The 11,015-nt window shown below is 43.5% G+C and overlaps 4 protein-coding genes across 4 annotated transcripts; 3 read left to right on the top strand and 1 right to left on the bottom strand.

The window, feature by feature from the left end:
* Nucleotides 1-1,371: 1,371 nt before the first annotated feature.
* On the top strand, nucleotides 1,372-2,624 carry O0I10_001669 (uncharacterized protein; the record flags this gene model as incomplete). The annotated part of the gene is made up of 4 exons (XM_058481761.1): nucleotides 1,372-1,831; nucleotides 1,885-2,096; nucleotides 2,176-2,478; nucleotides 2,538-2,624. 4 exons carry the CDS (start codon nucleotides 1,372-1,374, stop codon nucleotides 2,622-2,624), a joined length of 1,062 nt encoding a protein of 353 aa, XP_058347618.1.
* A 1,374-nt stretch (nucleotides 2,625-3,998) lies between these two features.
* O0I10_001668 (uncharacterized protein) lies at nucleotides 3,999-5,303 on the top strand (the record flags this gene model as incomplete). Its single annotated transcript, XM_058481760.1, has 1 exon — nucleotides 3,999-5,303. One exon carries the CDS (start codon nucleotides 3,999-4,001, stop codon nucleotides 5,301-5,303), a length of 1,305 nt encoding a protein of 434 aa, XP_058347617.1.
* A 731-nt stretch (nucleotides 5,304-6,034) lies between these two features.
* Nucleotides 6,035-7,230, bottom strand: O0I10_001667 (phosphoribosylaminoimidazolesuccinocarboxamide synthase; the record flags this gene model as incomplete). Its single annotated transcript, XM_058481759.1, has 5 exons — nucleotides 6,035-6,240; nucleotides 6,363-6,566; nucleotides 6,625-6,970; nucleotides 7,029-7,152; nucleotides 7,214-7,230. 5 exons carry the CDS (start codon nucleotides 7,228-7,230, stop codon nucleotides 6,035-6,037), a joined length of 897 nt encoding a protein of 298 aa, XP_058347616.1.
* Nucleotides 7,231-8,744: 1,514 nt separating this feature from the next.
* O0I10_001666 (uncharacterized protein) lies at nucleotides 8,745-10,032 on the top strand (the record flags this gene model as incomplete). Its single annotated transcript, XM_058481758.1, has 3 exons — nucleotides 8,745-9,076; nucleotides 9,148-9,250; nucleotides 9,319-10,032. The coding sequence occupies 3 exons, from the start codon at nucleotides 8,745-8,747 to the stop codon at nucleotides 10,030-10,032; spliced, it is 1,149 nt and encodes a 382-aa protein (XP_058347615.1).
* Nucleotides 10,033-11,015: the final 983 nt, after the last annotated feature.

The following is an 11,015-nucleotide window of genomic DNA, read 5'->3' as shown; positions in this document are numbered from 1 at the left end:
AAGGAGATCAAAAGGAGTGCATGATGCTGCACATCCCTGTATCTGTGATTCTTCTCCTTTGCTCCCCCCACACATATGAACCCATTATCCAGATGTCTCTCTTGCATTCTTACATCTTTAAGAAAGCCTTTTTCATTGGACATGACAAAGGAGTTGACAATGGGCATCAATGAACCCTGACCGAAAAATGATCCCTGGGGATTCGCATATACATCTTTCCATCATCTAAAATTATTCTGATCTACCATCATAGAGCTATCATTGCTCAACCAAATGCTCCTTGATCTTTTTATACATACAATGATCCCATCCATGACATATAGATTCTACGGGGATACCACCATTGCCATTATACAAAAAAGGGAAATGTGATACGCATCTTTGGTGTGCACGCCTATACTGCAGGTTCAGTGGATGACATCGGCATGAATAAACTAATGCATTTTGTGACGATAGTAAACCTCCTCTCTTTATTTTATCATCAGCAATAGCCTGCTGTTGTCAATGCATCCTTGTTGAGATGTTACTAGAGCCTCTATACGCACTTGACCACGAATGCTTGTAATCCTTTGAATGATCAACAACACGCTCGTGTACATGTTCCATCTTGTAATGTTAGCACATGCTGTATCCCCGACGTCATTGTGATGATCCTTTTCCCCTTTCATAGATTATGTACCCAATTCATCATTGAAACAAGCAAGCTGTATGCGATCATTGACATCTAAGATGCATGTGAAGAAGTGTATTGCAACGTAACCGAGATGTCACCGATTGATAAACCGACACAATTTGACGTCGACGTGAAGGAGGAAGAGAGAGAAAGAGATAAAGAGAGAGAAGAGAAAGAAAAAGGGGGGATGCGCATGCATTCTTTTTTCTTTGCCTCTCTCTCTTTCTTTCTTTTGTCTCTTTGAATATCCATTCTTCTTTGTTCTTGACCCCCCCTTTTTATTCTCTCTCCTTTGAACTCCTTTTTCTTGAATCGTCTCCTCTGACGCGATACTCGGTGACCCTTGTTGTAGCATCGACACACATTATCCACCATCACACAAGATACACACGATGTTGAAGGGCAATGATGTATTCATTCAAACATGCACACTAAGCTATTGCTGCAATACGTCACTTGTCAAGGCTGCTGCTATCTTGAAGAGCACCACCACCTCTCTCAGCACCGTGGATGAGATCAAACCAGCGAATGGAACGGGGCAATTGGCCCAGGACGTGTACAACACTGTATGGGGAGTACCGCATGGAATACGACGATGGATAGAAGCCATGTGGGCGCATGTTGTGAACGACGATTCATCCAATATACGGCCGAGATGGGATATGAAAACAGCCTTGCTTCTCACAGCACTCCAAACCATGCGAGATCAATCACTCACCTGCAGTCTTCAATTTTGGCGTATGGGCTTGAATCAATTACGTTGGATATGCACTCCTCCAAGTGATGCCATCATTGTACCTTTTGCTATACCTGTGCAAACAAGAGAACTCCCGGGGATACTCAAGGACGTCGATCAACAAGAGAATGGCACTCGTATCATTGAAGCTGAATGGATCAAGGCACCAACACCCTCAACACCTATCGATCAACAACAGCATCACCATCAAAACAAGCAATATCCATATAAACGCTTTTGGCATCGATACCTTCCATACACACGTCCTGAACTCATGTCCACACCATGCGACACCACAAGTAATGCAAAAGAAGAAAAGGTCGTGTTGTTCATTCATGGCGGTGGCTACGTTGCAATGAGCTGCGAGACACATCGCTACTTGACATACAAGATTAGCAAAGCTACTGGTCGTAATGTGCTTGGTGAGTGTGGCAAAAGCTTTATACCTTGACGAGTGTTGACACGAAAGAGATAGCTTTCAATTACAGGCTTGCACCCGAAGTCAAATTCCCAGGGGCTTTGTACGACACAGTGCAAGCATACCTCCATCTTATTGACGATTTGCATATGGATCCCAAGCATATTACAATCATGGGTGATTCTGCTGGTGGAGGTCTATGTATGGCATTGTCCTTGTATTTGCGTGATCATGGAGCACCTTTGTCTGAAGCTATGGTCCTATTATCAGTTGAGTAATGATGATGACAGTACTACACGTGGCATCCCTCAATCCAAAGCTGACAATCATGATAAATTATACGTATAGCCATGGGTGGATTTGACATTTGGATTTCCAAGCTGGGCGAATGCTGAAGCACACGATTGTTTGCCACCAAAACCTGCTTGTTGGGATAAGAACCCTGCGATGCTCTATTTGGGAAAGGAAAATCATGAAGAGTTATGTCGACATCCATACGTCTCGCCTATCTACGCATCCAATTTCAACGATCTACCAGCGACTCTGATCCAGTCAGGCGGATGCGAGGCACTTCGTGACGAAATTGTGGAACTCGTTCGGAAGCTTAAAGATTCTCGGATGTCCACCATTGTGCAACATGAACAATACGAGGTAACCTTTTCATTATGATTCTCTTTTTACCTCTTGGTTATTGAATTCTTTATCCATAGGACATGCCACACGTATTTCAATTGTTCCCTTTATCCCAAAGCCAAAAGGCTATCGATAGTATTGGCCGCTTTGTTAGATCATTATAGTATAGCGTAGTAGAGAGGACATGATGATGATGGCTACACCAATACAAAAAGGAAAAGATCGCTGTGTGTTGTTTTCGGCAAAGCCGAGATGTGTTCCGAGATTTGTGTTATTTCTGCTATGAGCGTGTACGTGAGCGTATTACCGCCAAACATATCGAATGTTATTCATCCATCCAAAAAAAGAGACAAAGATGCATCGTCATGCGGATGATAATTGTCTTTTGCTCATTCTTCATTGGCTCCCCCACTTATCATTCAACAATTTCCTCAAGTGGATAAGCCGAAGACGTGGTAAAAAAAAGAAAAGAAAATGATGGTAATGGTGGGTGTTTTATGGATCATGGGGCCAGCTTGCTTTTTCAGGTGTGTGGTGGTTTTGTTGGTCGTTGCGTTGGATGACCGGGGATAAGTCGGCTCAGCATGTATTTGCCTATGATTCTTTCCCACAAGGCGTATCATGGGAAGAGTACAACATGTACGATTGGCTACTTTGATTCCATGTGCACGTCGTTAATCTGTCAGATTGCCACGTTACTTGATGTTCTCCTTTGTATACTACCCCATTGTTTAAAGAGGGGATAAAAATGACGGCTACTAGTAGGGTGTGCATATGTCAGCTGTTGTGCGTATTGTTGGATAGAAAATAGAGCAATGATGAAACGTGCAGCCTGCAGCCGATCCCATTTTGTCATGCATAAGAGATGCGTCAGGTTTGCCAATGGGCAGGGATCTTGTAGATAGAGCACTTTTGGTGTGTGAAAGGTTCCTGACGGGCGAGTATCGCCGATGTTGTACAGCAGGCTGCAATAAAAGATGCCTATGTGAGATAGCAAGCAGCAATGTGCATGTGTGTATGTATACACCAGAGTTTAATGGAAATGTCACGTCTGTGTAGGCTGTCCTTCCTCACATGGCATCAATGATGTCCTATCGGGTCACACGCGCGGAACGAGCAATACCGAGATATGCTGTTTCATCCTTGAACAGGGTGCGTTGATTTGACAAAAACCGACTAGCCCGTGCGTTGCAAATATTCTTGGAAAGAACGCCTTCTGGATCACTCTTTTTTATTGCTTCGAGCTTTACACTCATTCTTTGCCCCATTGTTGGCAACAAAAGTAAAAGAAAAAGGAGGGAGTTGCTGCTGCCAGCAAAGATTTGGTCACCACTCTCCTTATAGCTCCGTGTACAGGTGATCGTGTACAGCCAAGCCGAGATGGGATATACGCAAGAGGGACCCACATAAACAATTGCTTTTCTCTGTTGTATGCGTGTACCACGTCAAAATAGCGTTTGTTTATAAAGGCCTGAGCTTTCACATCAACAGCTGCTTTTTCCTTTCTTTTTCTCTCTTCCTTGCTCTTTATCCCACTTATGAACACCAGCTGCACAGGCACAACTCATCCATTTGCATCTCCACCATCAGACGAATTTTATGCCTTGGGCACATTTACTCGCACTCCTGATTTGGCAACGTCTTCATTGACGAGTTCTAGCTGCTCACCTTCCGATGGTACGATCTTGAGCACGACAACACCGAGATCCACTAGTGATTATTCATCACGCTATTACGGACGTACTCATGAAGTGATCAATCGCATACAAGGCATGATGCTTGGCTGTTATCACGATCCCTATGCAATCGACCAAAACCAAGAGAACGCCGTCATTTGTCACCAACAGCAACAACATCATCATCATCACCATGACTTTTTATCCGATAGTGGCATGGAGCCACAACATCATCACACACAACAACAGCATCAAGCATCATCTTATTGGTCATCGCCTATGTTTGCAGGTGCCCCAATACGATTTCCACCAACGTCAATAGTTCATGGCGTCCTTCCGTTCCATCAAGCACCCTTGTTTCAACAGCCCAATGACAGCAAAAACCCCGATCCTGCTTCTTACACCACCGAGTATTTACCTTCGCCATCCTCTTACAGTAATGGTACGGTGGTTGCACCGCCACTTTCAGCAGCACCAGCACCAGCACCACCTTCAACGCTTCAACATCACCAATCAATACCACCTACGGTTCCAAGCACTACTAATACAACACATACAACAGCATCTACTTCATCGTCACCACCTTTTTCAAATGATGATGATGAACAACAAGGCATCGAAAATGACGATCATGCTTTTTTCCCTCCTCTGGAAACAAGTATACAAGAACAACAAGAGCACAATCATCCACAGCCGCAGCCATCACCCGAAGAAAGGCCTTATGGATGTTCAGATTGTGCCTCTGCATTTGGCCGACGACAAGATTTGAAACGACATGTCAGCTCTGTGCATAGAAAAGTCTTTCCTTACGAGTGTATCCAATGCCATCGCCTCTTTAGCCGTAGAGATTCCTTATTACGCCATGAACGTAATTCGTGCCATCGACCTTCTATTGCTCCCCATCATCCACATCCATCACCATCTACAGTGTCATCATCATCATCTCGCCGCAGTAACAATACTGCATCATCATCATCACGTCGTAATGTGCAACGAAGACGTCGCCGCAGTAACCAAGGAACGACGACAACAACTACTTCCACAACAAAGTATCCACGCAACAGCAACAACATCTCCACCACAACCACTTGTAGTAGCAACAACAACAACAACGATGGTAATCGTACCCGATCCTCAAGTCGTCGCTACAACACTATGATGTATTAAGCAAATGTCATTTTCTTGTTATCTTATGTAAATTATCCAAGCGTACATAACTCCTTTTCCATTCCTCCCATGATGCTTTAAATCTCGAACATGCCAAATGCGCACACACACATATATATACTACATCCTTTCAATCACCATTTTTCCTTGTTATTGTGTCTTTATTGATGAGCGATGAAAATAATACACAAAAGCTGTCGAATTTCTAGGCAGCATGATATATGCAACATTGCAATTACGTATGTCATTCATAAGCTATTCATCTCAGAGTTCCAAGATTCTATCATCAGCAATCGGAGGTGAGTGATCATGTGGTGTGATCTCGGGATGAGCGGGTTTTTACCTCCTCCTGTTGAACTTAGAGCTAGCCCATATGATAGATCGTCGTCGGATGTCGGTATCCATTCTTCTTGGTCTCCTGTCGATCCTTCTCCATTCATGGTCACAATAACAATCATCATATTTTTTGAACCGGCAGAAAGAAAAATAAACAATGAATGCATATCAAACCAAGGGCCATGTCCTCAGGGCAATTCTTCCCACCCTACAAGTCTCATGATAAACCACACACACACACACGCATACCATCCATATTTGATAGAATAAAAACCATCCACAGCTGTCTTCATCACACACCACATGCTGTCATTCAACATAAAGTTTCATGTGCAGGCCCGTAACGAAAAAGGAAATTGAATTAAAAATGTACATACAATACACAAAAGGTTTCTTTACAAGGTAATTTGATTGCCTGTCAATAGAGTATACACCTCCTTGTACTTTTCCAAGGTCTTCTCGGTCACCTCGGATGGCAACTCGATGCTGGTCTTTTTGTCAAAGTTGATGGATTCAAGGTAGTTGCGCACAATTTGCTTGTCAAAGCTCTCTTGACCACGGCCAGCTTCATACTTGTTGGCAGGCCAGAAGCGAGAGGAATCTATTAAATCCCGATTCAGCCATTAGCATATGCCTTTTCCCTCTCTCACACAAAAACACACACCCCACATTATCATTTCCTTTCCAGTACATCCCGATACCATCTGTAACAAATGTACTTACCAGGGGTCAAGACCTCATCTACCAACACGAGGTTGTTGTTCTCATCCAATCCAAATTCGAACTTGGTATCGGCGATAATGATTCCCTTTTCGGCGGCATATTCACTGGCCTTGGTGTACAAGTTGATAGCAGCGTTGGTAACCTTGGCAGCCAATTCCGCATCGCCCAAGATCTCAGCCATCTTTGAAGGATGAATGTTTTCATCTATGTAAAAGCTATCCTTAGTATCTCCTTTGCAACATCATCCACATCATCATCTTACCATGATCACCAATCTCAGCCTTGGTGCTTGGGGTAAATAAAACAGAAGGCAACTTTTGGCTTTCAACGAGACCTTCAGGAAGCTGAATGTCGCAAATGGTGCCCTTGCGCTTGTATTCGGCCCAACCAGAACCAGTAATATAGCCACGAACGATGGCTTCAACAGGGAGCACACGCATCTTTTTCACAAGGATGGAACGGCCTTCAAGTTGATCACGGTATTTTTGAACGTTGGCAGGCATCTTGTCAAAGTCGGCTGTGATCAGGTGATTCGGCAAGACGTCGCCAAGCAAATCAAACCAAAACAAGGATACTTGAGTCAACACTTTGCCCTTGCCAGGAATAGGCTACATTGCTTATCAATCTATGCACAAGTCCATATCAAATAAAGAGAGATAAACTTACGTTCTTCATAATGACATCGAAAGCTGAAAGACGATCGGTGGCCACGAAAAGGAGCGACTTGTCATCGACCTCGTAAAGATCACGCACCTTGCCACGAGCAACGAGCTTCAAATCAGGACATTCACTACGCGATTGTCAAGCGTCAATGATAGCCAATGGGGAGAATAAATGGAGAATGAGCCTACCTTGACAAAAGAGCCATAATGGGATATATGCGTTTATGCAAAGCAGGGATATGATGCGCGGAGGAGAAAGGGACCCTGCCTGTCAATTGAGATTTCTCTTGTTCCATCAGTAGTGGCTTATCCCATCTCCAAATCTGTGCAACGATCCATTTGCATGACATGTCCAAAAGAACACATTTATAGCATACTATGATAAGCAACAACATGCGCATTAAATCCAAGTTGCTTTATTTGATGACAAGATGAGCTTCAATGACAGCGTGTTTATGGCAGTGATACCTACGCTGCATGGAAGGTAACCATGTTGCTTTGTGAAACACACGGGTTGAGCCGGACACACAAGCATGATGATATCGTTCCCATCGCGTCGTTTTTACTCCTTGCTGTTGTTGCTGCTTTTGCTGCTAATGAAAATGAATGAATGACTACCATGAATGTTAATTACCAAATCCAATACCAATTGCTATTGGTTTCCATCACCGCCAAGGAGTCAAAAGGAGGGGGGGCGACGAGTTGATATATTAGTTACATTTAGTGGTGATGAAAGTAGCGAGAAAGGAGAAGGTGTTGCCATTGACTACAGTGTAGATGCGAAATGTCTCGCCCAATTGCCCCGAGGTGGACAATGCAATATAACGCAACGATAAATTTAGTAGGACCACGCCACATCATGTTATACAAAGGAAGGGATCGATGAGTTATGAGAAAAAACCACAGGGCTGGTGCCGCTGTCAAAAGAAACTCAGTCCACAATAGATGTGGCTGCCAAAAATATGTTATTCAGGAGCAAGGGGCAAGAGTAAAATGGCGGGGAGAAGCCTGCTTTGGGTCTCGCCTGCTGTCGGAAGGAAAAAAGTTTCAACATGTTGATTGTGATAGCCAATGTATGCAATTACATATCCAATGGATCCTGTTTTCACCCTTCAATGATGGCATTGCATTGCTTTTTGAATGCTTTTTTCTTATGTGCTCTCATTTGAAAGTCAATTCAGCAGGTTCGTCATATACAGCGGGGGGCATGTGTATGTCGCGAGCAAGAATAGTACATATACAGTTAAAAATAGTCGAATTGGTAGCTGTTGTGTCATGATTGGGTTATGCCATGTTGTTCAAAGGAAAAACGTTTGCTACTACTCGACAAAGCAAGCGTCTAATCACCAAACAAGGAGAAATAAACCGCTACCCATTTTCCTGATAAAGGCATTTTAAGCAGACTTGGTGTTGCGTTGTAGTTGGATTCGTGCGACTTTATACTCATTGTGCAACAACACTCGGACAATCACCTTGTAACTCAGTGAAAACAATTCCACCTTTCTATTTAAATAAGGCATTTTGTCGCTCCGGGAAAAGCTTATTAAATGTCACTATAGGCCTATCTTTCCATTTTTCTCCTTTCTTTTTTTCCATCCATCTTTCTCTCGTGAATCAAATCCATTCCTTTCGTTGACGACCACACACACACATACACACACCACCTACAACACCTACCTCCCTATAATCACTCGTTTCAACAAGGACATCCTCATCCAAAATGCTACGACTCTCCTCCCTTTTAATGACTGCTGGTGCATTGTTGCTCGCTAGTCAACAAGCACAAGCAGCCAACCAACGTGCTCAAGTCGTTGATGCTACCAACTTTTGTACGTTCTTGCCGCCCGTTGACGAAGCTGATCGAGAGATCTCGGACACCGAGTGGAATGCCCAAGCGTTTTGTATGGGTGATACACCTGAAGCTGAAAGTGCTGGAGCCATTCCTGATGGTTTCATTCAATCGGCCCACTTTGTTGCAACCGATGACTACGTTCAAATTACTGGTCAAATTGATCCCACCAAGGCTAACTTGGATATCAAGGATTGGGGAGGGTAAGTCAAATGATTTGACATTGGCATCGTTAACCAATAATCATACCTAACATGTTATCCTTTGCCAATAGTCAATATGATGTCAAGGCACCTGATGGTTCCAAATGTGCCGGCTGGACTTATTACGTTAATTTGATTGAGCCTGCCAGCTACACTTGGTGTATTCGTTGCTGCGTAAGTGATCCAAAAGCGTAATTTTATCGAAAGCTATATATTAATACCTCTTTTTCGATCCCTTTCAGAATGATGACAGGCTGTGCAACCGTGGTATTAGTGAGAAGGGCTGTGAGCACATTATCCCTGGTGACTACAGTGGTCCTATGGATACATCCATTACTGCTCCAGCTGGTGGTAGCGGAAGTGCTGCAAGCAATCCCACCACCAGTGCCCCTACTACAACCAGCGATTCCAGTGATTCAAACTCCTCATCAGCTTCGCAAACATCTACTCCAACAAGCAGCAGCAGCAGCAGCAGCAGCAGCAGTGATGCTGATGGTGATAAGAATAATGGTAGCAACGGCAATGGTGATGGCAACTCGTCTCCTTCATCTAGCAACAACCCATCCACCGGCAATGGTAATGGTGACAACAACGGCAACGGTGGTGATCAAAATGGCTCTAATGGTGCTGACAATGGCACCTCTGCTCAACCATCAGCTGCTCAATCATCCGATAATGCCGATCCTAATGCATCTGCTTCATCATCGGATTCTGCTGCTAGTGTTGCTCCTTCGTCCTCGATTGCAGTTTCTTCTTCGGCCGCAATTTCTTCCTCGTCTTCTCAACCAGCTCAATCATCTCCTGCTGCTAGTGCTTCTGACAACAATAATGCCCAATCCTCTGACAGCGTTACTGCTCAAGAGGCTGATGATCAAGAAAGCAGCGCCAACATTATGGGCTATTCTTCGACATTGATCGTTTCAACTTTGGTGTTGGTCATGGCCATGTCTTTGTAGTTGTATCCTGTGTCCTTTCAAGTATTCCTTCTCTCACTTTTCACTCTTTTACACGTTCCCAATTTCACCCATATCCTCGTGTCTACGCATCAAGCACCAAAGCAACAATGTGTCTCGTATTTCAACTTTTTATACACCGTGTATTAATCTTCACTAAACACAAACATACTCCCAGGAGATATACTTTTCATTGTTGATCTTGATCCAATTGAGCAAAAATTGAATCCCCCTTATACAAATGTACTTAAAACTCGCCTAATGAAATCCTACTATACACTGTTAAAGCGTTACGTGTTGTGCAACACGCATCAAATGTATGTACAACATGCCAAGCTATTATCTCCGGGATGGAGTGCTTTGTAACTTTATTGGGGTAAGATGGATGCAACAAGGTTGAAAGAAAGTGAGCAATCAATGATCGAGATGAAAAAGGAGGGTGATGATTGAAGCTTGTAAGTTGTATGTAACCAGGAACGTGGTATCCAGCATCATCATTGCGAGAGCGACATCAAATTTCGTGGTTGCACCCGATGATAAATCCTTTGTGGTGTCTTTCTTGTCTATCTCAGATCCTGGTTTACGGATGCACATCAATCACTGCAAGGCTCTCTGTTTGAGGCTCCCTATCAATCAGCTCAACAAGCATTTTATCAATCTTTGTTTGTGGTTATAGAAATACCCACGCCCCACCATGCACATAAAAGATGTTGTCGCCCATCGCTTTTCTCCCCCTCATCTCTTTCTTTCCATTATCGTATCACTCTTTGATTGCTGACACCTTCAAAACCCCTTTGTGAGCATCATTGTTGAGAGGTTCTTTATTTGAGAGGTCCATGTGCTAATTTGTGATGATCGTCAAGATTTCATTGTTATTCTAGTACCCTATTTTCCTTGTTGTCATTGTGATATCTGGCTCTTTTATTAAGGTAAATCCTATTCATCTTGCTTGATGGAGCATGCATTCATATACATAGTATGTTTCT

The sequence above is a fragment of the Lichtheimia ornata genome (genome assembly GCF_029851405.1).
Source record: "Lichtheimia ornata isolate CBS 291.66 chromosome Unknown scaffold00004, whole genome shotgun sequence".
In the NCBI taxonomy this organism is placed as follows: Eukaryota; Fungi; Mucoromycota; class Mucoromycetes; order Mucorales; family Lichtheimiaceae; genus Lichtheimia; species Lichtheimia ornata.
Note: the sequence above shows the minus strand (reverse complement) of the source record. Positions and strands in the feature narration are given on the sequence as shown.